The sequence below is a fragment of the Leptodactylus fuscus genome, chromosome 10, assembly GCF_031893055.1.
Source record: "Leptodactylus fuscus isolate aLepFus1 chromosome 10, aLepFus1.hap2, whole genome shotgun sequence".
NCBI lineage: Eukaryota > Metazoa > Chordata > Amphibia > Anura > Leptodactylidae > Leptodactylus > Leptodactylus fuscus.
Window position 1 is genome coordinate 30,393,582 of NC_134274.1, and position 27,641 is coordinate 30,421,222.

Sequence of the window (27,641 nt, forward strand, 5' to 3'; positions counted from 1 at the left end):
AGCTGCTGGGTCCTACAGGACCCAGATCAGCTCAGTAAGCTGTGTATACAGCATGCAGGAGGCTGGATTTCTCCTGTAACTTGGGTTAAATGTAGCAGCCCCAGTTATAGGAGAAATCAGCCTCCAGTACAAAAAAATAAGTGATCAGATGTCCCCAAAGGTCTCTTATCACCTTATGGGGACACAATCTGGGAAAAAAAATAAAATAAAAATATAATAAAAAAAGTTTTAAAAAAATTGTAAATAAAATAATAAAAAATAAATAAATAAATAATACGCTAATAAAACACCGTTATTAAAGGTTATAGCCCCACCCCCGACGACACAGTACAAAATAAAAATTACCGTAACGGAGAGGAAAAACTATATTATAAAGTTTTTCAGTGACACTTTGTGTTATTAAATTAAAAAAAAAAAAAAAAAAATTGAAAACCATACACAATTTCCCTCCTATTTTGTTTATATTTTCCTGGATAGAAAAAAAAAAATTAAAACACATTCGAAAATAAAGATAACATAAAAATAAAGCCCTATGTGTCCCCGAAAAAAGACGCAAAATTAGTTGACTGAGACATACGGGAAAAATGTTACAGCCCTCAAAACCGCACATACAAAATAAACCTAAAATGTGTCTGGTCCTGGACCACAAATTGGCCCGGTACTGAAGTGGTTAAACCAGACACAGAGTACTGCATGTCCGACTCTGTGTCCGGTTAAAAAAAAATGGTTTCGCGGCGGAGCACATAAAACGCTCACTGGCTCTCATATCCGGACACTTTTCAAACCCATTCAAATGAATGGGTTTGAAAGATGCCGGCAGGTTTCCGTCTCCTGCTCTGTTTTGTGCAGAAAACGGAAACCTGCAGAACGAACTCCCGGGCGCAAGGTGTCCCAAGATGTTGCAGATTTTGCTGCATTTTCTTGAGCCAAAAGGCAAGAATGGATATAAAAGGGATGGGAAAAATACTGGAAGTTGTTATACTTTTACCTTCTGCTCAATCCACGCCTGATTTTGGTTAAAAAAAACACAGAAAATTCTACAACAAAAAAAAAGCTGCTTTTCCACAACGTGAGGACTTAGCGTACCTGTTCATGGTTAAGGGGGATAACTATCGAATTGATGAAAGTCCTGGATTTAAAGTCATGACAATAGCTATGTGCCTGTGATGACTGGTTCTCTAACACTGAGATAACAGAGTTATTGAACAGTCATGAAGATGTGGTGTCGTGGAATAATTGTCCAACTCAATGTATACTTAAAGTAAAAAAAAAAAAAAAAAAAAAAAAAAACACAGCACATACTGAGTTGCAGTTTGCAACTTAAGGATTTTATTTGTTCAAATGTGCTATATGCAAAAGGAGCCATCCAATAAATTCACATTGGTTCAGAAGAATTTCCAGAGTAACGGGCACCCTATCCATGGCACTCGCATCCCAGATCTGGTTTGTAAATACCTGCCGTGACCGAAACGTTGCAATTTCAAATGTTGGAAATTCCTTTGAACCAATGTGTATTGTAGATATATATATATATATATATATATATATATATATATATATATATATATATATATATATATATATATCTTATAAACAAATAACTAGCAAACTACAATGCAATGTGTGTGAGAGTGTGTGCCCAGGTTTTTTGCTTCCCTTTAATAGGCATTCAGTTTTTTCATATCACACATTGTTTTATTTATACTTTAGATTCTTTCACAAAGATATATTTTGATTTAAAATTACATGAGATAGAAATCACATTTTCTTCACCCAAGAAAACATTAGTACGGCCTAGATTTTATTTGCTGGATTGCTTTCTTCAAGCAATAAAATTGTTTAAGCTCTAAATGAGATTGAAATATCTGTAGATATCGCAGCTTTGAACTTGTGAAAATTCAAGTCAGACTCACGTGGGCAGATTCTTAAGTTAGAGAATAATACTCATCATGTAGCCAAATAGACACAAATGGCTCTACTGCGTATTCGGAGATGCATGCTTACTGATCACAGGCTGCTTGTGTCGCAGCTCAGGGAAATCTGGATGTCTGAGGAATTCTTTTATATGAAAGATTTTATAGTGATCATGACAGTCTGCGCAGTCACATCTCTGGCTACAGAGCTTTATTCAATAGGAGGTTGTACTGTCAGGTTTAATCAAATTATAATGCAATTTGTCATATCGATAGATGGAGCAATATACAGGCAATGTAACGAGTATAGGGCAAGTAAATCGTCTATTACTCCCATGTCAATAACAACTGTAAAGTATAATAAGTGAATTAGGATATCCTTCTCTCTAAAGCATTGATAGTTACTTCCAACAAATAAAAAGCAGTGTTCTACTGAACATCAAGCAGGTGAGAAAATAGAGTGAAATGGACATAGATCTGGAGCATAAGTAATGAACATTTCATTTTTATACATGTCTAAAGGGACCTTTACAGGCTCAGAAATATGGTCAATGTATCAGCTATATTTTATAGACTGACTATGGCTTTTGTGCACTGAACGTACCTCATCATACTGATTTATGGTGCTGTAAGCTTCAAAATTACCAAGGCATACCCATCTCCATATCTGGTGGGAATGCCCCAAGGTTGGCGATTTGGAAGATGGATTTATAATATGCTTGGGGTTAGTACTGTAGCTTTGTAGCCCTGGAGTCCTATGTTGGAAGGTATAACATCTGCAAGGAGTTTTTATGTTCTCCCCTTGTTTGCGTGCGTTTCCTCTGGGTACCCTGGTTTCCTCCCAATACCAAAGACATACTGATAGGGAATGTAGATTGTGAGCCCTATATGGGACAATGACTGACAATATCTCTGTAAAGCGCTACAGAATATGATGCCGCTATATAAGTAAGCAAAAGAAATAAAAAATGCTTTAATCTATAACTTTGATCCATCTACCTTTATTTGCCTCTTAGGCTTTACTCAATGAGATATTGAGTGTTTCGCACTGTATCCCACACACATCATCATGAGAGCCCAGTACAGAAGAGGTGCAGTCATTCTTTTTTCTTTAATTTCACCCTGCCTCCCTTAAGATGGGATTTCTTCAGTAATTCCGGATGACTTTCCAGGATTACTATTAGACTAACTGAATTTTGCTCTGTTTTAGATTTGTCCATCTGCCATTTACATGCTTCCAAGGTACATAGGTTAATATCTTAGAGCTTGTTATAAAGTTCAGCTCCTTTACAAAGCTGTGATTATACAGCAATTTAATTCTTCCTGACATATATGTCTTATTGAAATAGGCAGACAAATAATATTTCATTCGTGTTTGCTTTTTGAAGATCAAAATTCAAATGGAATGCGATTACCATATCATGTCGGCTTATTGCGGCAGAGAGCAGATTGCTCAGGGTCACTCACATAATACATTCTTAATAATGAAAATCCCACAATTTTCCACGCTAGGCAAACACTCCCACACAAAGAACAATAAATTGGCTAAGTCTAAAATGTTAACTTAAGACTATTGGGTTAGAAGTTAATGAGAACGCTATGGATATGTAAGGAGAATATATGAGATGACTTGGTCTGATGTTTTACTGGACAGAAAAATGTGAAATTAATTATTACATAAACAAGAAATGGCAGGTTAATGCCAAGTCAATATGTGAGTCAAGGCAGGATTTCACAACGTTGATTCCATATATATCGCTAGAAAGCAGCCCCTCCTGTCCATAGCCCTGTGTCAGAGGGGGCGTTCCGTACCGCCCTTTTGATGATGCTGAGCTGTGAGGAACACCGCACCTAACTGTACTCATCCATAGACTAGCACTGGGGGAAGGGGGGCGTTCCTCACAGGTAAGTGTATTCACCAGGTGGTAAGGAATGCTCCCTCTAACAGTACAGAGCTATGGACGAGTACTGTCAGGAGGAGCGTTCCTCACAACTCAGCTAGACTGTTAGGAAGGCCCTTCTGACAGTGGCCATACATCGGTAACAGAACAGATATCTCAATCAGCAGCTTCAACACAATGCTGGAAGAAACCTAGGAGAGCAAACGAACTGGCATCCATGGGACGACAACGGAACAACTGGTACAATATGAGCAGCGCCGCACCTCCCATGGGGCGACCTGAAGCGACCGCTTCAGGCGGCGCTATGCAAGGGCCCCAGGGAGGGCGTTATTTTTGCTTACCTAAGCCAGTCCAGGACAAGCTGTCCTGGACTGGCTTAGCACTGAGCGGTGGTTTGGGGATGCCACTGGAGCAGCGCTGCTCCAGCAGCCTCCCCTCACGCTCAGGCAGAGAGCAGGTCTTCTCCGTGCCTGCTCTCTGCCTGCGAACAGCACTAAGCCCCGCCCTCTTCGTGGGGCTTTCTGTAGTTCGCCTCGGGCGGCGAAATGGGTAGGTTCACCCCTGAATATGAGCTAGAGTCTCTAATTTGTATTATCGAAACAGTAAGCAGTTAATATGGTTAGATGAAGAAAAAGTCAAGGCAGGCAGAGTTCTGTCCTAAGCGGAGTGTAGGCAGAGGTTAGGATAGACAGCAAACAAGAGAACATGGTTAGGAAAACAAACTGAATTATAGCCATAAGCAATGGCAGGCTAGAAACAAAATCGACATGACTGCTCCAAAATAGTTGTGAAAGAGATTGTGCTAAAGCACAGGGCGACAAGTGGCTGTATTGGGTCAGGAGTGCTTATCATCCAGAGTCCGCTCCATGCAAGTTAGCAGTTGTGCATTCTAGTAACATTCTTGTGTGTATGAAGTCTAATGTATTAGATTATGTATGTACTATAATAATATATATAGAATTCTTAGATTTAGAGACGACCCGTTAGTTCTCCTAGGTGGTATAGGTTGTGTATGCTGTAACACCAATAAACAAGTATTGAAGATAAACATTCTCAACTCTTCTGATATCCATAGCCCACGTCAATATCGATAACTATCCTGAACTACATTCTACAAAACTGTGCGGGGACACACCACAAGCTAGTAATACCCAGTTGTCAACTTATTCATAAATTTCTTAAGAGAAATAACAAAGCACAACATAGATCTAAGAAAAGATGCTCCGGAATTGTATTTAATAGAGGATACAAGTACTTCTTAAATTAGACTTGTCAGCTGCAGAAAGTACATGCTATGCAAAGAAGTTGTTTTTGCTTCTTCCAGTATTTAATTGGTTTTGTGTGCCATGATCTTATAGTTAGTCTTTCTCATCAAAGAGCTGGTATGATAGCCAAAAACAACCCAGCACAAGGGTGTATAGTAGCCTATGTTGCTAAATTTAATATTAATATGTTATTTTTTTATCAAATTTGTATGACAAATTGTTTACAGATTTGTATTCATATTAGTAACAACATATCTGATGCCTTGTCCCTACAGGTAACACAGCGATAGTGTACATTGAAGTGCAGGATGAAAATGATCATGCGCCCATGTTTTCTAAGAAGCTCTATCTGGGAGGAGTGTCAGAAGACGCCAGGATGTTTGCATCAGTGCTCAAAGTTAAGGTAAGAAATTGGAAAATCAGAGGTAGAAAGATCCATTGGTTATGTGGCTGCACAATTTAAATAGATAGATATAGAGAAATAAAGAAACTATTTTCTCAGCATGGCACATATTAAAGACCACAGCTTGAAGGATTTTTGAAATGACTTTGCTTCATGAAATAGACAATAGGTGCTGATTTTGTTGGTATGGAAGGCACTGAATACAAAGCTGGAGATTATCAACCTCTCAATGTAGGAAGATAAAAAAGATATATGGTAAATACAAAGTAACCATGGAACGGGGTAACTGCTGCAACACTGCCATGAAATGGAGGGGATGTGCATATATGTGAAAACCGCACATATTGTGTGGTAAATGTGGATAAGAAGTGTTAAGGTGCGTGAGTTAAGACTCAAGTATGTGATGTCTTATGTTACATGAGAACTATTGCCCCTCAGGTTCAAGTAATCAAAATGTGCTTTTTTTATTTCTCAAAAACACCTGCGCACATGGTTGAGGTTGTACATCAGGTCCCTGTGCTGCATGGTGCGGACATACTGAATCCCTATGCTTTTAGGGGAAATGACTCCATAACACAACATCCAATGTAGCATCCCATGCCATGAGACACTGTATAGTCTCTGCATGGAATTGGAAACCTATGGATTAACAGTAGAAACCCACACAAGTCAATGGTTTCATATTTCAGCTCTGCGAAACTTGGAGGTTGCTGCACTAAGCAGAATAAATGTTATATTGAGGTGAGATGAGAGTAGGCCTAAGATAACAGCTCTGGTCTCTGTGGCTCTCTTCACATTGACAACTGTACTTTAATGCCCATGGTACAGTAATGAGTGGGAATAAACGATGCTGACGAGGATGAGTTAAGCAGTATTGGGGATTTGCCAGGCACAAACCACTGTTATAATCTAGGCCTTTTTCAGAATCTACTGTAAGAACATAAATAGTCCTACCCCCTTCTCGTGGGTTCTGTCACGGCACTCGATGTGGGTTCCCATCCTCTTTAGGCCTGCTTCATATCAACATTCATGCAGGGAGTGTCAATGTTAAGATGCTTGTGTGGCAAACCTCAATTTTTTAAAAAATTTTTTAAACAAACCAAGCTCTTTGGGCCTCTTCTAGCCTACTGAATTATGTTAGTGGTCCTGTGATCATCCCTCAGTGGTCTTGTGGTACGAACAGACATCATGATGCTTACATCTAAGTAGGCTTTCTCTCATGTTTTTGTATCCCGCTATTCCCTTTGCATCAAAATGACATGATTTGTTAACTGTATGTACATGTGTCCCTATATTGGCTGAATATTTTCCAATAAAATCCTTAGAGATAAACACAGACCTCTGGTAAAGCATTGTGCACTGCACTTTTAATTGAACGATCAGCTAAATCTGATAAAAAGAGGCCATAGTAAATGCCATGTGACCTGCGCACTTTACTAATACCGTTTCCCAACTAAAGGATTAAATATCCATAAACATAATTAGCAGAGTCATTCTATTTCAGGTAGCTTAACAAGATTCCTGTGGAAGCAAATATGCAACATATTAATAGCTTGATGTGAACCATTTGTAATTAAATTCACTATTACATTTAGTTTATTTATATTTGATTACATTGCAATTAACTTTTCTTTACCTAATTATTCATGAGCCAGTAACAAAGGATTACACAATACACACACATTCTTAAACCCGTAGCATCTAAGATACAAGTAACTTTGGTAGATACTAGGTTCCTAATAGTCCTGATGCCAATTTAAGGGGTGGTTGGTACCGAACTTGCTTGACCCGAAACAAAATCAGGGACCCGAGCCAGAAACTGAACCCAGAACTAAGGGTTTCGCCCATCTCTTGTAACAATAGACTCTATAAAGCAATGCACGTTATAGGTTTAGTTACACGTCACTTATTGCTTGTGCAATAGTTTTACAGTCTAATTCCGGGAATCGAGTTCTTATTTGTGCCATTTACCGATAATGGTTAAATAATTTGAGATTTCATTATCCGAGTGTACAGATATTCCTGAACCAATTCTGCAGGAACCCATGCCAATTCCTGTCAATCACTTTCCAGAAGCTTATGAGCCAGGATTTATGACCTTAGTGTATCCACCACAACTCTATCAAATCATGTCTACATATAAATAATCAGATGTAACAAGCACAATGTCTGAAATGTGCAGCCAATTCCAGGAAAATATACAAGTTTTGATCAATATCAACTGTGCATTTGAAGTACTGCTTTCCGCAGCAATGTCTTTCTTATATAATGTGTTTTGCTACAATACATGCTGTAGATTTCTACAATCACGTTGTTAAGCTTAGAAATTGCTATGCAAAATCAATGAGCAAAACTTTAAATGTCTCTATACATCTTCTAGAATGAAAATAAAACTTTTGTAATTGCTCTGCAAACCCTTAACATGCACAAAATCCATCTGATTCTTAAAGGTGTTTTCCTACTTAGGGAGCGTTCACACTACCGTCATTGTCCGACAGGTAGTGTCCACTGCTAGTTTCCGTTCAAAGTCTCGCACGGACATTAGCAGTGGACACTAACTGTGTCTGTGACACACTTCATTCATTTAAATGGCGATCAGGTGCGTTCTTTTGCACTCCATGCCTGTCCTTAACTGTCCGTTTGTAAAGATGCAAGCGGACAGAAAAAACCTACGTCGGGTTTTGCTGTCCGCTTGAAAAGTCGGACATCTTTAGGAACGGACAGTTAAGGACAGGCATGGAGTGCAAAAGAACGCACCTGATCGCCATTTAAATGAATGAAAAATGTCACGGACACAGCTAGTGTCCGCTCCTAATGTCTGTGCGAGATTTTGAACGGACACTAGGAGCGGACACTACCTGTCGGACAATGACGGTAGTGTGAACGTCCCCTAAGTACATAACTTGTACCCACAGGATGGGGGATCTCTGATGGCCCACTCTCTGGGTCCCCTACGACCACTACAATGGAGTTCATAAGGACCCCTGTTTCTTCTTTCTACATAAACTCCGTCAGCAGGAGCTACAATGTATCTGTAATCACACATATGCCTTGTTGTTACATTCAATGTCTATGAGGTGGACGGAAACAGCCGAGAAATTATCTATTTCAAATATACAATCATTAGGGTTAATTCCATAAAAAGTAAGATTATAGAGTGGGGAAGGAAACCGGAACACTCTGAGGAAATTCTCAGAACATTGGGTACACATGCGGAATACACGCTGCCCTGGATCAGATTAGAACCCTGGACCTAAGTACTGGGTTAAACACTGAATCACTTTGCTACCAATTTAATAAATATGCATGTATATTCCCCAATACATATGCACACTCAGCCCGATCAAGTGTGCATTGGAGGAGGAGGAGGTCATTGCCAGACACCTCCGGCAGTAGCTGATCTCTCTAAGGAATAAAGGATCGGACAACTCCCTAACTCCCTAGCATCTGCTGCAGGATGGGGGGGGGGGTGTCTAGTCAGAAGGCCCCCGTACACAATAGGTCGTCAAACAGACCTGTTAAAATCGGTATAAATGGTTTACGATAATCTTAAATGTACGGTTTACTTTTCTGCCTTAGTTCACCGACACTAATTTTATGTGAAAAGTTTCTTTAAGAATCACTGTCTCTTGAACACTTTATATACTTTATGTTTTTATTTCAGAAGACAAAAAAAAACAAGTATTTTTGAATATTACAAGTTAATCTCAATTTCTGTAATTTCAGCAGTGAAAGGTCATTATGGTGGAGCTGATATGTTTTGTTTTGCCTATTAGCCGCTGGATATTCTACTGTTCACAAGTGAAAAAATGTACTCTATTAAAGTACAGAACAGATGGTAGGTCAACATGTTATTATCGGTGCTGGTGATTAGTTATACGTACTGCAGAGCACTGCCCGACTCCTACTAGAAACCAAGGCAATTATGTGGGCTCATTGGTGGGTATATTATATGGATATACACATGTACTGCAAAGTACATACAGGCTGTGTATTTTATATAACCTATATGTCTTATACCACAGGTAGTAGGAGTTATGAGTGAGATCAAAATAAATTAGGGGGCGACATCGTATACACTGGTCTGAACATTCTCTGCGCCTCTTCATGAATTAGATGCACAGATCTTTGAGTTCTCGCACCTAGACGAGAATCTACACCAGCTCCTTGCTGGCATAAATTTTACTGTCATTTGCACCACTTTTACGGCCTAAATGACACACTTTCCATCCCTCATTGTCTTCTAATTGGCTTAAAAATAAAATTTATATACTGCTAATGTTGTATAATATTAGAAAAGTACCTTAAAACAGTAGCTTTTACTTTTACAAATTAGAAAATGTTGATCATATGTTATGTACTAGGCAGTGGCGTAACTAGGAACGGCGGGGCCCTATGGCGAATTTTTCACATGCGCCTCCCCCCCACAACCGACACTCGCCGAAGACCCCGACCAATCACCCCCCCCCCCCCCCCGCATTCCTGCACTATTATGCCACATAGTGACCCCTGCACACAGTATTATGTCCCATAGTGGCCCCAAGGGGATACCATAGTGACCGAGAGGGGATACCAACATAAAAAACAATGTTACTTACATATCCCCGGCTCCACTGAAGTCCTTGATGGTAACGGCCATCTTAAATGATGCCCGGGAATTCACATGACCCGGGACGCAGGTCAGGAGAGGAAAGTAATGTTTTTTACGCTACTTTACCTCCCCTGGACCTCTGATCATTATACTCAGGGGTCTGAAAAGACCCCCCCAGTATAATAAATGATGCTTGTGGGGCCCATGGCATCACTTACCGATCCCGGCCACTGCCTAGGATCGGTAAGTAAATAGGGCCAGTTACCGGCTGGAGTAACTCCAGCCGGTAACGACCTATTACGAAGAAAACCCACAGTGGTAGCGACTGTCGCCGAGCCCCTAATGACCCGAAACCTGTGGCAGCCGCTACCCCTGCTACCCCAGTATTTACACCATTGGTATTATGTGACCTCTATTTATCAGAAATCACTGGTTAGTAAGATATTCTAGCAGTAACAGCAAATTGATCTACACTTTTAGGTTCACATCTGTGTTTGGGATTCCGTTGAGGGATTCCACTTGTGGACCCTCCAAACGGAAACCTAATCCGCATAATAGAGCAGTTACCCTAGGAAACCCGCAGACCCGTGTGGTTTCCGCTCGATTTCCACACGAAAAATACGGAGAGAAAATTGCTGCTTACAGGACTTCATGCAGAGCGGGGATCGGAATTTCTGATAGCAGATCTGAACCAGATCTTAGTTTGTTCCTTCCTCTCAATTATACTTAGGCCATACATAGCAGACAGCTATCCCCCACACTCACCTCTACACATGCACACTTGGCTCGGCTGTAATTCATATCTCCTGAATAGGGATAGGGAAGAAAGGATTTCCCAAGAATAAATGGATAAATAACACAATCTTTGTCTATCCTGACATACATTAAAGCTGATTAAAGCCAAAAATGAAAATGCTACTGCCCCAAAGGCCTTAGTTAAAGGGGTTTTCAAAACTAAATAATTTAAGACCTATTCTTAGGATTGTTCAAAAATTAAAGATGAGCAGGGGTCCGATACCTGGGCCACCTGCCGACCAACTGTCTGAAGAGGTCGCAGCCTCTTCACAACTTATTAGGCACAGCACTGTACATTGTATAATGGCTGCCCTTGGCATCTCAGCGCAGCTCATTCACTTGAATGGGACTGAGCTGCAATCAGGCCATGTGACCAATATATGTGATGTTAAATGGTCTGTGAAACAGAACTCAGGGAGCAATGTTGCCACTTCAACCAGGTGATCCCTGGAGGTGTCAGGTGCCGGACCACCAATGATCTTTAAGTGATGACTTATCCTAAAGAAAACCCCTTTAAAATATCCATGTTTGCACATGCTCAGTAGAGATTTAATTTCGTTCAGAAAATGTATTTTAATAAATATAATTTATGTTCTCTCTAAGCAGCCTGATTCTGAGGTTAACCAGACATTGCCACAGGCAGAATAAGATCTACATGCTGCTTGGTTGTAGAGGTCTAAAAGTTCTATAAACATTTGTTCCCTAGCCTTATGGCGATTTAGTAAATCAAAGGTTTTAGTTATTTTTTTTAAGTTAAAAAAAAAAAAAAGGGAAAAAATGTCCCTTTAAATTCAAATTTGGAGATTACATAGATATTACAAAAAAACGAACATAATATTGAAGGAAAAAGCAATAAAACATATGCTGCGGATGCTGTCAATATTGCAGGCATTTAATTTTTGCTGATTATTAGTTGCTGTAAGAGATCCAATATTCATAGTTTCTGAAAAAGAATAAAGAATCAAGTGAATTTTTCATGAAAGCTGCCACTGAAACTGCCAATCCAATGTCTGCGCTCTCAATAGCAGTTCCCATGTCACTAAAATTCACAATGTTTATGCTAGGCTGCAAGAACATTAGCACCCAAAATAAATGGATACAATACCCATTTCAGATGATGTATATAGCATTCATTTACTGCAGACATATTCTGAAGGCTGTATTTATATGCCACTATAAAATACGCATACAATGAGGTGCTACAACGATCAATGAAAAAAAAATCCATCCATTGATGGCACAGTAAACAAATGATGGTACTTATGGATGTCTCTTTAATTTGGTGAAGGATTCTAATACGTCTTAAAACCAATTCAACACAAAGTAACATGTGAACAAAAGAATTGAAAGGCTGCAATTTGCCTTTCTGCACTGGGTGGTCAGACACAGATACAAATACATGTAGGATAGTTGGCATATTTCTTTGTAATAACTTGTGTTCAACTGGTGATACATTATGCGTGCAATACCAGGTAATAACCATCTTCTAAATATACTGGTGTAGAATCAGGAGCTGTCTGTAGATATATAGTATACAGGCTTGGACTGGCCCACCTGGGTACCAGTAAATCCCCAATAGACCCCGTGCTTTTAAGGTCTCCTACCGGCCCCCTGCTGCTTTTTTGATAGGCCGTTACTAGTTGGATTATTCTGGCCGGTAATGACTTATTACATTACCAATCTTGGCTCCTGCCCAGAGCAGTCTCTTCCATTTCACCTTCAGCTTCCAGGGAGCCCCGTGCACCATATATTACGTCATTGCATCAGAATGTAATGTTTGTCAAGCAGGGCCTCCTGAAGGGTGAAGGGGAAGTGGAGAAAGCTGCTGTTAGCAGGTGCAGGGATTGGTAATTGAATAGCTGAGCAGTGGGATGCAGTCGATTCTGCAACCAGATCGGCTAAACCAGGGAGAAGTGGCAGCCCAAATCTGCTACCGTTACAAAACAAAGCCACAAGCTTCCTGCTCTACCGTTCTTTATCTTGTAAGCCGCAGGCAATGCTAGACCTGTGGCCTACAAGTTGTGTGGCATAAGAGGTATGTATTGATACTTATCTGTCTGTTTTTAGTCTCCCTCCCCTCAGGGCCCACATGACATCAAAACAATGCCCCCAGAGTAGCAAGATAGAGTGGGTAGATAATGAGCTAACTCCACTGTATGAGCCATGCAGTGGCCCCCAAATACTGTATGGGGACCAGTGATTATGTCATTATATTGTGTGGGGGCACAAAGAAAAAAAAAAAAAGCATATTCACCTGTCCATAGTGCTCCGTTGTCTACTCCAGTGTTTGTTCAGTCTCGTGCTGGTTCCTCAGTGTCGGAAGTCTTGCATCCCATGTGACCACTGAGAGCAATCCGTATCTCCAGGGTCACTGGAGAGGGATCGGTGATGTCACTCACATACATCACCAGTTCCTCCCCAGCGGTCACATGAGGCGCAGGATTAATGACAATTTCTAGACAACCTCACTAATATTGATAGTCTTTCTTTAGGATAGGCCATCGATATTATATTTGTGAGTGTCCATTATATTTATAGGATAATCTGAAATGGGAATAGCCTTTTACATAATCCCACACTCATTATTAGGGACTAGCTTAAAAGAATGAATTATGTTCACCCGTAGTTCTATGCAACTCCATAGATAACACATTGTGAATGCAGGATGAAACCACATGATAAACTCTAGTCTTCTGCATCTGCAACAATTTCACTTGGCACATTTTTTAATCTCCATCCAGTCAGACTATAAAGGAGGTAAACTGGAATGACTCTAAAATAACCTGCGTTGTTGTGTGCCTGTGCCCATGCCCTTGGCATGGCTTTACCACACCATATCCTCTGAACATATCATTGCAGAAATGGATGCAAACCAGTGAAAGCCAAAATAACTCACAAGAAGATAGGTATTGACTGTGAAAAGCTGCCAAGGATGTATTCATGCTTGGCGGCAATCTGGCTACAACATCTAGCGATCCACTTATATGGCTAGCCACAGCATGACAATAGATTTATTTTACATTCTGGTTACCTCTTGCCGTTAAATAATCTAAAACTGATCTGCTTATATGTATAATACAAGAGGAAAAAGCATAAACCTTAGTGCTTAAAGAAATTGTAAGACATCGTAGGAAAAAAAGCAAAAGACCAGGGGGAGGGGCTTTCTTTAAAGTTCAAAGTTTTAGAAATGATGGTCACAAAAGTGTATGAAAGTGGGCCAAGGCGAGGATTTTAAGATTACAAAGATATCCTTAATAGAGATGAGCGAACAGTAAAATGTTCGAGGTTCGATATTTGTTTCGAGTAGCCCCTCAATATTCGACTACTCGAATCGAATATCAAACCCTATTATAGTCTATGGGGGAAAATGCTCATTTCAGGGGTAGGCAACGTTCGATCAAATTATACTTACCAAGTCCACGAGTGAGGGTCGGGCTGGATCCTCTGAGAAGTCTTCTCCTTGCAGCGTCCCCGCGGCGTCTTCCGGCTCTTCATTCACTCTGCCAGGCATCGGGCCTGGGCAGAGCCGACTGCGCATACCTGCACTACAAGCGGACATGTGCAGTGGGGAAGCTGCACGGAGAAGACTTCTAAAGGTAGGAGAAGAACCAGCGTTGATTGGACGACTGTATAGCATTCGGCCAATCAATGCTGGTTCTGCATCGAACTTTTACATTCGAACAGCGAGTGGTACTCGATCGAGTACGAGTATTTCGAATATAGTATTCGTTCGAATATCTACTCGATCGAGTACTACTCGCTCATCTCTAATCCTTAACTATATACGCATCACAGTGTACCACCTATACATTACAGCTGTGACATATATTAAGGTGACAAAGGTGAATGTTTGTTACTGTATAGTGATAAATAAGAGAACGGCAGGTGAGCTGGAAACAAAAATTTATTTATTTATTTATTTTTCTATGGTAGGTTTCATGAAATGCCTTTTGATGCTCACCGGTTTCATTTTTTATATTCCTGCTATTTTAATTCATAGCCTGCCATTAAATGACCTTTATTGATTTAACGCAAAATATTTTTGTGACAAGCTGACCCCTAAGGGCTTTGCGAGTCACTTGTTTCATTTGCGGGTCAGGTGTTGAATGCTTATGGAAGACGACTGAAAACAGATTTCAATTTAACAAGCCATTGTGTTGGTCACAGCAAACAAAATAACTGAAAGAGGAACATGCACAGTATGACATACTGTATCTTTATATCATACTTTTCTTATTATTAGTCAACTCAAGATCTTATTGGCAGCCAGTGTTGAAGGCCAATATTTCTCTATAAAGTGTACTATATATTTTCTCTGAAATTTACAAGAATAAACCAAGGCCAGATCAAATTTAGTTGATGGGGATAAAATTCTTTTAATTTAGCATTCTGAGAGTCTAAAATGTGTTTTATTTCCCAGCACAGGACCGTATTATTAGGCTGTTTTCAAACTGTGATTCTCTGAGTCCATCAAAGGCACAGTCATGTGCAAAATGTTTAGGCAGGCAAGGGAAAAATACTGCAAAGTCTGCAACTAGAAGTGCTCATTTTGTTTATGGACAAAAATGCATTAAAGGGGTCGTCCGGCAGAAACAAAACTTTACCACTAAGCTAAACTCCCTCCCCCTCCTAACTTCTAATTTACTCCCTTAAATGGAGAATGGAGGTCACTAGTACTCCTCTCTCTCCTCCCCTCTTCAAATTCACCAATGCTCGCGTCCCCTTTCTTCTGCTGGGCATTGCTTCCTTCACAAGGGAGCTGGAGCCGGGACCTGAGCAAAAGAACACCGGCAGAAGAGAAGTGAAGCGAAGCAGCGTTCAATTGCACATGCATGGCCGCTTCTCTTCTGCCGGCGTTCTATTACGCAGGCACCAGCTCCAGCTCCCAGGTACAGGCAGAAGAGAGAACAGCGGCACGAACGTCATCTCCAGGATGAGAAGACAGGTAAGTATGATGGGGTGGTGAGGGGGTTGGGCTCTGAGTTAGTTAGCTAAGCAGGTAGGGCTAGTAGTCCACAGGCTAGCTAGGGAAACAGGGGTTTGTAAGCGAAGAAGTGAGAGGTGGGAACTGAGTGAACTGCAATGAATCAAGGTAGTTGTAGGCTAAGACAGCAAAAAGCTTCCCATGTCAACAAATGTAGAGGATGCCAGCAGCTCCCAGAGAAAGCCAGAAATCACTGGTAAAGGTATTTGGATGCACTTATTCACCCATTGATAGCACTAACAGACCTTTTTTAGAAATACTTTTTTTTTTTTTTTTTTTACCTGGAAAACCCCTTTAAGTAAATGCACAAAAAAAAACACATCATCAATATATGGTGTGAACATCCTTTGCCTTCAAAACAGCATCAATTCTTTTTGGTACAATTGCCCAGACAAACTCAATAATGTTGAGCTCTGAGCTTTGTGGGGGGGGCCTCAACATCACTTCCTAGACTCCTTTATCCATTAGTGCATATAATGTATAACCCATTGTTCAAATCCTTATCGGGATATGAGAGCAGATAACCCTAGTACTGGAGATCACGGTGAGTATATAGTTGGCCAGGGTATATAATGTAGACCCGTTGGTAACTAGATCACCAGATCAAAATTTAATAGCCCTCCCAAAAGAACACAAAAATGCCTCCACAATGATTAATGCAGGTGTGTCTAACCCCGTACATGCAAGTCAATGTAGTCTTTACAGGGAAAGATATATATATATATATATATATATATATATATATATATATATATATATATATATATATATATATATATATATATATCAAACCACTGACAATGCAGTCAAGTTGAGCCCAACACAGCAGGCTCCTAAAAGGGGAAATCCGCCTGTTAGATGTAAGTCACTTTCATTTTAGCTGCATACAAAAGGTATTCCCTGGTAACCACCACCCAAATGTCTCAATAGATAAGACAATAGAAAGGAAGTAAAACAATGCCCCATATCCCACCAATAAAGCAGTACAAATTGCCATTTCCGGAGCCCTGATGGTACGCCATACCCTCCATCGCTAAGAGGCTGATTGTGGGTTTAACTGGTGGTGGACAGAGTGCCGGAGACATTCACTTCAATCAGAGTGCCGGAGAGATCTCTGTGCTCCTATAGAAGTGAATGGGAGTGCCATCTACCACCAGTCATGCCCACATTCAGCCTGGCTGTGGTCAGGCTGAATCCTCATCAGGGAGAAAGACGCCCACCAATCCCGTATTTATCCGCTATCCTAAGGATAGATGCTTTTTGTTCCATAACCCCTTTAACTACCAAAAAACAACAGTCACTGGAGCACAAGAACAGGACTGGTCTTTATGACATAATTCCTTCAATTGCCCTCCCATATATTCAGTCTTCCAAACTCTTTATAAACAAGTTTGACTTATTTATGGAAACTGAGTAACTTAAATGTTAATATGCTATATCTGCAGTATAATGATAATACCTAATTAAAATATAGCTATCATTTTTTAGAAAATAAAAGCAACTTGATTGTTTACCATAAACTGAAAAGCCTCGAGGCCATGAAAAAAAAAAAAAAAAAAAAAAACCTATTATGAGATAAAAACTTGTCAGAATTCTGGAGATAAAAACTCAAAATGAATATGCTGAGATAAAAACTTGTCAGTATTCTAAGTTTTTTTTCATCTCAGAATGAAGGCTTTATGGTAATTATTTAATGCAGCACCGAGGAGCTGTTTTCTTTCTCCTACATGGCCTCAAGACTCAGTAACAATGTGCACAACAAGGTTTAATGAAAACAATTCTCAAACTGTTTTCACGGAGAATAGTATATTTAAGAAAATCTTGTATTATGGGATACTACCGTAAGAGAAGAGCAGCTGTGCAATTGAACTAAAAATCAAATCCTTATTCTGAACTGGGTACCTAAAGGTAGAATCCTATAAAAACCATACGGGCTTACTTATATCCTTCACGTGTCACTTGGTATATCTGATGTCCTAGTTCTTGCAGGATTTATAAAGAAATCTCTTTGCTCTATTGTCATACTCAGCATGTTATATTTGGCAGCCATTGACACCTGGTTTTCTATTCAGTAAACTAGAACTTGATGTGAGGTCTCAAAAAAAAAAAGTTTTCTGTGCTTTATGAAAAATAGATCAACAATGCAAGTGTGAATATAGCCTTTCCCAAATCCTTTCAGAAATATGTAGAATAAATACAAGATAATGTAATTATATTCCTCTACTAATTAGTCTGCAGACTTTATTACTGTTTCTGGTGCAACTTGTAACTGGGTTACGAAGGGCTCTCAGAATGAAGTAGTATACTATATTATATTGCACAGGATGCTTACTGACCCTGATCTGCAGGAGTTGTCAGCCATAGTTAGGATTTGCTTCTCCAACTAAGCTGTGTAAAACTCCTACTGCTGGGTGGTAAGAGCAGCACTGAAATTAAATAGATATTAGTTCTTCAGCTTTACTCCTTCAGACTTACCATTAATTGTATTGCGCAGCAGCTTTCATAGAGTATAGAGGCCAAGGAGCATCGTAAAGATACATTTTTGGTAATATTATGTCCCTATCACATTTTCAGGACTCAGGGAAGTTCACCACTTCCTTCCTCGCCAACATTGGTCCATCTTTGAGGATAGTGGTCCTGTGTAAGTTTTAACCACCCATATGGTGTTAGAGTCACAATATCAGTATTGACATGAATATGACATTTTACAAACGTATGTGTGTTCCCAAGCTCGCAGGAAAGAGAACAGTGCACATATCCAACATCAAACGGTCACATACTGATTGTCCTAACGTGTCGTTGGTTCAACTGTCAGGGGTCAAGTCACTCCACTCACTCAGTCTTGCACTCGCACCCTTCACTCAGGCTGCAAATTAAACATAAAGTGCACCCCAAAGACATGCTGCTGCCACCACCAACAACTTGTCAGGCTCAGCAGAAACCTCACTGATATATTCATGCATCTCTCCACCAGTCAGAGACAGACACATTTTACAAAGGTAATGGCCACATAGAGCACATGCAAAATACCATTAAATTTAACGATTTAATACTCGAAGGGTTTACTGCTGTATAATTGTAAAAAAAATGACATACAAGATCATGAATAAAAAAACTTTCAAAATAAATGAAGAAACACAAATACACCTTGTACTTAGCATCCTTTGTTCCCAGGAAGCTTGGAGGAGAAATATGGCCAACCCAGCTTGTTCACCCAAAGTCTGACGCAGTTTTAAGGTTAATGCAGCCTTTTGAGAAGTAAAGATACGGACTTGTCCATCTTCATCCAGAAAAGATGTTAAGCTATAAACAGGCCTTGTCTTATTGCTTTACAGAGGCTCTATCATTGGGAAAAGTAATTTTTAGATAAGCACATCCTTGCATAGCCTTTAGAAAGGCTATTTCACACCTACCTTTAGTATGTAAATTGCCTCAGTAGATTTGGAATAAGTCCTTTTTAATTCATATGCTAATGAGCTTAGACCGTGCACCAGAAGTGTCTGTGTGCACTGTCTGCTCTGTGTATGTATAGTAGAGGCTGCTGTGCTGAGGACTCGTCTCTGCTGTCCATACGCATAGAGCAGACAGTGTACACAGACACTTCCGGTCCCCGGTCTAAGCTCATTAGCATATGGATAAAAACAGTGTGAAATAGCCTTTCCAAAGGCTATGCAAGGATGTGCTTATCGAAAAAGAGCTTTAAAGAGCTTGCTGCCAGACTGGCTCGTAGAATGGCAAGGAGTCTGGTCTTATACTCATAGAGGGGAAGAAACATTTTCACCTCTGATATTACTTGTATATATACACATAACAACACAACACACAGACGATATAGGCATAAACACTATATTCACTAAGGATATGTACATGAACAATGCAATTCAGCAATAATACATAAACAAATAGGCTCCTTTTATCACACGAACAAAATGGCAAACTCGAGTCACTATAGATGTGACTAATAAAAGCAAGCTGCAGGTTGGCATTCTGGTATGGCAATCTCGTTGTTACTAGTATGTCACCCTATGTCCCTGTCCCTTTCCCTTAACATTATGAGAAAAGTCTCATTTAGGGTTAAAGAGTACTACAAAAAATGGTAGAGCAGACAACACGTCAACCACATTTCGCATAATAAGCATGAAACCTGATGTGATTCTCATATTAAACAAACATGCCATAGTTTGATTTAAATTCATCGAATATACAAAATGTAAAATACAAAAAATGGTTACATTTGAGACATTGGCAGTTCTGGCTGCTTCGGGACGAGGAGCTGGATAATTAGCATTTTTCATTTTTACACAGGTCGAAAAATTGTACATGCTTCCAAAAATGTCTACGTAGCAATAATGTTAAATGACTTCCTGACTTCAGGAACTTAATTTCTGCTACATGACATAATTCTGCTCTTATCAGAGTAATTCAGGTCCTCTGGTATCTCCAGTAAATATTGTGTACAATATAGAAGTGCTTAAATAGGAGCAGAGCTGTAGCTGCAAACTCTGCACAAAACTAAATTCCTAGAAGTGTTTAAGGTTAGTCTTCCGCCAAAAACATAACTAACTTCCCCCTTGAGATCCTAAAATGGTCAACAAACTTACTGTATGTCTCTGCAGTGACTACTGAAATAAAAACTTTAAAAAAAAAAAAAAGTTTTTTCAGCCTGTAAACTTGCTCTGAAACGTCAACCAACAGGCGTTTCACTCAACAACAGGCAGTGGACAACAACTGTTGGGATGTGAAAGAGGAACAGAGGGATTACATGGAGTGTGACAAGTCACTGGCTGTCATTCAGTGCTCCATTGTACTAGATAAAGGCCTCCATGTGATCCGTCCTGTCTGTAATACAATTATACTGGGCTCCAATATATGGTTTCTGTCAAGCTCTTGTCCAGCTGTCAACTACTTGCAGTAATAACTCTTGGGAGCATTTACGGCAGGTTCTCCTGCGTATCCTCTGGCTGAGAATAGGAGGTGATCTGCTGTACTGTAATGCAGTGATAACGGACTGCAAATAAGGAAAAGTGAGGGTCAGTGTGGATAGTGTACATGGCCCCAGAAATCAAGTGAATGGCTGGAAGAAGTGCAGACTTGTTTGGGCCACTTTAAGGGAAGACAATACAGTAGAAGCTACAGCAGATGTTTTTATTTTATATATTAACAAACTTACAGGTATGGTTAAATAACTATCCACTCAGAACTGACTTAAAGGGGATGTTATGTTTTTTTTTTTAAATGACCTATCCTCATTAGAGGTCATCAATAAGAGATCAGAGGAGTCCGACACCTGGGACCCCCACTGATCAATGTGACCACTTCACTATTTCCATTGCACATAGTTTGTTCTATACTGGCTGTGACATGAGATTACAGCATCGTACCATATACGTGAAAGGAATGAGGCTGTAAGTATATTGCACTGCCGCTATGAAACAAACAGCATGCTATAATCAAAAACTGAATAACAATGCAGCCAGGGCAATGTTAAGCATAAAAAACAAAAGAACCCAGACCAAACGTAACTATCAAAAATATAAATTTTATTAATCTAAAAAATACACAAACATGTAGACATAAATAACAATTAATGGAGGAGCTGAAGTGCCCACAAAAGTGAGCAGGTAGGAAGGTGGTATATAGAAATGTATTCAGTCAGCCGGGGTGCCAAACATGCCAAAACAGTAAATATAAAACCCCACATATATAGAAAAGTAAGAGTGAACAACAAATGCCTGAGTGAATGTGAAGACAAAGTGATAAATCATCACAAAACTGCAGCATGCAACTCTTACTGGGAATAGTGAGAAAACAATGAGGTAAGTATATAAATTACTGTGAAAAGCAATAAAAATATAAATCACCACAATATACAGGCATGGATGGAACCCCCTATAATGCCGTTACCTATACCACACACCCAACCGGCACACGCCCGATGCGCGTTTCGCTCGCTAAGGAGCTTCGTCAAGGGACAGTGGTGGTCACAAAATGGTCAGTATTTAAGCAACACAAATGAAATGCACCTGTATCAAACATCAGAATATAATAAAAGATAAATACCGGCATATCAGCTTAATAGTCACGACGTGAGCTGCAACAAGCGCCCGGGAAAATGGCGGAGCTAGAACACACGGCGCATGCGCCGCCACAACGTGAACTGCAGTGCCCCAGAATGTATATGCCCATACCAAGATGGCCGCTTACTTCAGGACAACCAAGATGGCCGTCATGAAGATATCGTGATGATATAAATCCGCGCATAGTTAATGCCGGACGAGAATAAAGCAACGGCATCTCCCTGCGCAAGCGCAGATGGAAGTACACCACAAGGGGGCGAAAATATACCTAAGCGCTTACAAAGTAACAGTGCAGGATAGGTAACCTGCATGTTAGATAATATAACGTAATGACAGGGGGCAGGATTAAAGAAGACTAACACATTATAAGTGAAAGAGCCTACACTTATATCATCAACGATAAAGAATATATAAAGACTCATACAAGACAAAAGCTGTCAAAACCACATGTTTGAAAAATTAGAGACACATATATATACCCCCCACATAATCTAATGCAGCAAACGTTAGCTAATAAGCAATGGAAAGAAAAACAACCGGTATATATAAAAAAACGTAGATCTTAAGCAAATACACGACCAGAGGAAAAAATAATGAATACAAGTATAATAAATAATTATGTTCACACATGTGAGCATAGGACTCACTATATGGAATTCAGTGAAAGTGCGTGCAAAAAGGAAAAGAAAAAAAAAAGTGTGACGTGAAGTGAGAAAAGTGAAAAAGAGAGATACACATACAGTCAAATTGACTGATTTGAAAAAACATCTTGCTACTAAAAAAATTGTGTGTGTAGAAAACTTGAAAAAGTTCATTGAAAATATTCCTCATGGATTTCTTTTGATTGATGAGAGGCAAAGGATCCACAAAAAGATGAATAACAGGCGGCACATGGATCTAGAAAACAAAAAATAAAAAACAGAAAGCAACTGAAGCCAGACAACACACATTAAAAATGTAAAATATATATAAAAAGATATATACATATATGCACGTACATACATGTGCGTGCAAAAAATTGCGCACACATGTAATGCACGTGTAAAAAAATGAATGAACAAAGTAGATCAGAAAAGTGAGAAGACACAACCAAAGCAAAGCTTACAAAAAAAGGGTAAAACTAATATCATTAAGACCCATAGGATGCACTGTATTTAACGTATAAATCCACCGGCTCTCTTTTTGGGCTAATAATTTCTTCCAGTTACCCAATCTTGGGCCTGGAGTAACCTGGTCTATTGCCCTAACCCGAAAAAGTGAGTTATTTATTTTGCTTTGTGCCCATGTCATCTTATCTACATTGGCATGACCACTAGGGAGTTTCGCCGTCGGGTTAGGGAGCATGTTCTGGGCATCACCAAAGCTAGGGATGCTCAGGACATTGGGACACTTACTACCATTCCGAGACATTTTAAACTGTGCCATAACAGCGATGCTTCACTTTTTCGGGTTAGGGCAATAGACCAGGTTACTCCAGGCCCAAGATTGGGTAACTGGAAGAAATTATTAGCCCAAAAAGAGAGCCGATGGATTTATACGTTAAATACAGTGCATCCTATGGGTCTTAATGATAATATTAGTTTTACCCCTTTTTTGTAAGCTTTGCTTTGGTTGTGTCTTCTCACTTTTCTGATCTACTTTGTTCATTCATTTTTTTTACACGTGCATTACATGTGTGCACAATTTTTTGCGCGCACATGTATGTACGTGCATATATGTATATATATTTTTATATATATTTTACATTTTTAATGTGTGTTGTCTGGCTTCGGTTACTGTCTGTTTTTTATTTTTTGTTTTCTAGATCCATGTGCCGCCTGTTATTCATCTTTTTGTGGATCCTTTGCCTCTCATCAATCAAAAGAAATCCATGAGGAATATTTTCAATTAACTTTTTCAAGTTTTCTACACACAAAATTAATTTTTTTAGTAGCAAGACACCCGACAGGGTGTCGGGTCTGTATTCGCATTGTGAAGGCTAGAACTGGTGTATGAGCGTGCACACAGGGCCGGCGGCATCTCGCCGCTTGGCTTTGCATATGTGACCCCGGAGTGGAATAACAGCATCGCTTCTGCCACTGCTGGCTTCATGCAGGGCAGAAGCATAGCGATGTTGCTGGCTTCACCTGTGCCAGCGTCAGTCCCCAGCATCCGCCTCTCTATTACAGCGGATGCCGGACACAGTTAGACGCCGGCACAGGTGAAGCCAGCAACATCGCTATGCTTCTGCCCTGCATGAAGCCAGCAGTGGCAGAAGCGATGCTGTTATTCCGCTCCTCCGCCCCCCCCCAACCGCGATGTTGCTGGCTTCACCTGTGCCGGCGTCTAACCCTGGATTGGCGTCCCCATCCCCCAAAGGGTAAACTACCCCCCCCCCCAGGCTCGCTCCCGTGCACTTAGCCCCTCCTCCCTCCCCCCTGAGAGCAGCAGATACATCACTTCACTCAGGAGCAGCTAGGTCAGGGCTGTGGCCACAAAAAAATGAATAAAGTAAGATAGTGGACAAACAAAGCAGTTTTGCTGAAGCAATGAATTTAGGAAAAGTCTTACATTCACATTAACAAGCAGTATAGATAGGATCCTTGTGACGGGACAACCCCTTTAATATGTCTGTGTGAAAGAGCCCAATCTCAAAATGTCCTAATAGGGTTTTTGGAAATTAGTTTCCATAGTCAGACCTCCCCATCATTATTAATGCCCAAAATTCAAGACATGCATGTATTTGTATATGAGTATATTATAGAGGATTCATTTTATCCGAATTTTCTTTCTTATAAAATTTCTGAGAATCCATGAATCACAAGAGCAATAGAGAGGATCCTAATTTGTTATTTTCGCCTTTAGACAACGGTTAGAAGCAATGATAGACAAAACCTTAGATAAATGACCTGTGCAGGATGCCATAGAAAAGCTGAAGCCATTTTGAATGTCATTGAAAATAATGTTCCGACTCTATTGTCTCACCGAGCAACAAAATAATAAAGCACAAGGGAACATATTTTGTGCAAATAAATGTCACGCATTGAAAAAGCTATTTAAGGTCATTGTTAAATGTCACTTTCTGCTCACAATACACCTGCTTCTGGAATCTGTGCAGCTCTTACTTTTGGAATGTGTTCATTGATTAAGTGGTTTGATATAAATACATGTCTGATCCATTATCACTAATGGTTAAGCTCATTGTGTTAGCAACACATGTAATTATGGTTAACAAGAGATGCCATTTAGCTTTGATTTAATGGAAACATCAGTGTGGGTCACTATACAATATTTTTACAGACTTGGCGGAGTTTAACTTGACACTTTACACATTAACATTATTGTGGCACAAATTGTTAACTTGATTCTTCCAATGGTTTTGTTGTCCTCTGTGTTGACATATTAGGCCACACAATGTCATGTTAAACACTGCAACATATGAACATAAATGTCAGAAACACTGAGCACTTGGTGATGTTAACAAATATATATTATTTCTGGCCACAAGGCACATATTATTTTAAACAACCAAAAACAAAAAACACCTCAGATATTATAATATAGGAAGTCTCCAACCAATATGAACAACACACCAAAAAACATAGAGACACTGCAAAATATACTACTAAAAATAGAAATATTTATTAAATAACAATAAAACACATATATATGACAAGGGGAAAAGGAAAAGACCGTTCACCACGCAGTGGTGAACAAATACCAGAATCCTCTCACAGATGAAATGGACAGAACAAAAGTCCCTCTAGGGGAAATGCTATAAATGGATGTATGAAAAAAAAATACAACATGTTTCATAAATGAAATGAATAATACATCAATAGCACATACCCAAAGACATGTTCAGGACATAAATGGTCACCAGTCAGGGGGGAATTCTGCCCACCAAAGGTGAGACTAAGAATGATACGCCTGACGCACGTTTTGCGCGTTAATAAGTGAAATAAATTGGATATTTTCTTTGGTAACAAAATAAGAGCACACTACCCAGTAAATATCATCAATATAATATTTTTTTTTTCTGTGAACCACTCAACAGGTTGCATCTCTTAATGTAGCCTCATTTAGTTCAATGAATGGAGCTTAACGCCAATATTAGGTACAGCCAATGGAGTACAAATTTGATTTTTCTTGAAAAAAAAAAAAAAAAAAAAAAAAGTAGAAGCTTAAATTTCACATAGTTTTCGTGGCTTTAACCCTTAAGTACTATCATGGTGTCTATCTTACACCACTACCATCATTATGATAGACACCATTAGAGTACTTAAGGTTTAACCCAGAGGTCTCAAATGACGTCTGAGGCTGTAATCTGGGGCAGGCGGCCTTCTCCATGGTTCTGCCAAATCCACCTGTGGATCAGTTTTTATAATGTCAGGGCTTGTCTCATGTTTCACAGATGCCTGCCTGGCTCATCATTCCAAAAGATAGTAATATTTTCCTCTTGAATATTGCATAAACATCACATATACAAGCATCAACAATACAATCCACTGACAATTATATACAGGTAGGGGACACTCATTTCCATTCAGATGAAACTGCCTGGACTTCATCTCTGATGGTTCAAGTTGGGGATGATTTTGCAGCGGAATGTACTCCGAGTGACATCCAAGTGCATTTCATGATGTACTTACCTATAATGGGGGCTTCTGATCCATTCTGATCAGATGCAATGGAAGTGTGCATGGAGCCTTAGGGTGCTGTTTGAGACACTAAGCGACTAGTCCATGAGGACTTGTAAGTTAGGGCACAGCTAAAATAAAATAAAGAAATCCAGCCTGGCCTTACTGTCACTTTAGAATATTAGCTCATGGCACAATGGCTGGCACACTCACAAATCACTGAACTGTACGTATTCCAAACAATCTAGCAAACCTACAAATCTGGGATTTATAAACCATCTGACAACTCATCAGAATGCTGCTGCCTGGAATATGCGTGTAGGAGTCGCTCATGAGACTTCTGCCCCTTTAAGACATTTTTCCTCCTGTAACTGGTTTGTGCTGCTGCTAATAACAGTAAGCATATTGAATTGTGTGCTATAATTGCATAGTTGTGACTGATGCTGCCTAGAATGTGTGTGCTTATGCACGTATGTATGTGTATAGGAGTCCGTCCTATAACTGTTGCCCCTTTAAGACATGTTTCCATATATATATATATATATATATATATATATATATATATATATATATATATATATATATATACATATACACACACACACACACACAATTGCAAAAATCAACATCATGTAGAGAAGCTATAACATAAGTATGTAAATACTAGCTGGGCACGGCGTCAAACAAATTCACTAGCTGATGGAGGGAGGATTATTCTTTGCCCCTGGTGATGAGAAGCCTTTGTACTTCTCTGCCTGAAAGTGATTTAGTGTCCCAAATAGACCAAACAGATCCCCTTTAAAACCCTTCCTGCCTTCTCTCGAGTATTCATGGCAGTCAGAGACTTTCACCTACTTTATTGCTCAGGCAGGTGGTTAAATCCATGCAGTGAATATACAGTACAATAGAACAGTTTTTAGGATAAGGACTACTTGTCGTAAATTTACAATGGTCGGTCCTTAACCTGTTAAAGCATTACACTCAGATTTAGGAAGCCTGTGTTATGTCAGGAGAAAGAGCACAACAAATACGCCATGTATCGTATTAATAAAAATGACCATATTTATATGCTACTCCAAGTAAAACAGGATGT

The 27,641-nt window shown here is 39.6% G+C and overlaps 1 protein-coding gene across 3 annotated transcripts in view; it reads left to right on the top strand.

Annotated features, from left to right (window-relative positions):
* PCDH15 (protocadherin related 15) overlaps positions 1–27,641 on the top strand; it is a 1,015,846-nt gene that overhangs the window by 855,104 nt on the left and 133,101 nt on the right. For all 3 annotated transcript variants that reach the window (XM_075257479.1, XM_075257481.1, XM_075257480.1), the window contains one exon: positions 5,355–5,482. In XM_075257479.1, the coding sequence (XP_075113580.1) occupies positions 5,355–5,482 (128 nt within the window). The remainder of the gene's footprint in view (positions 1–5,354; positions 5,483–27,641) is intronic.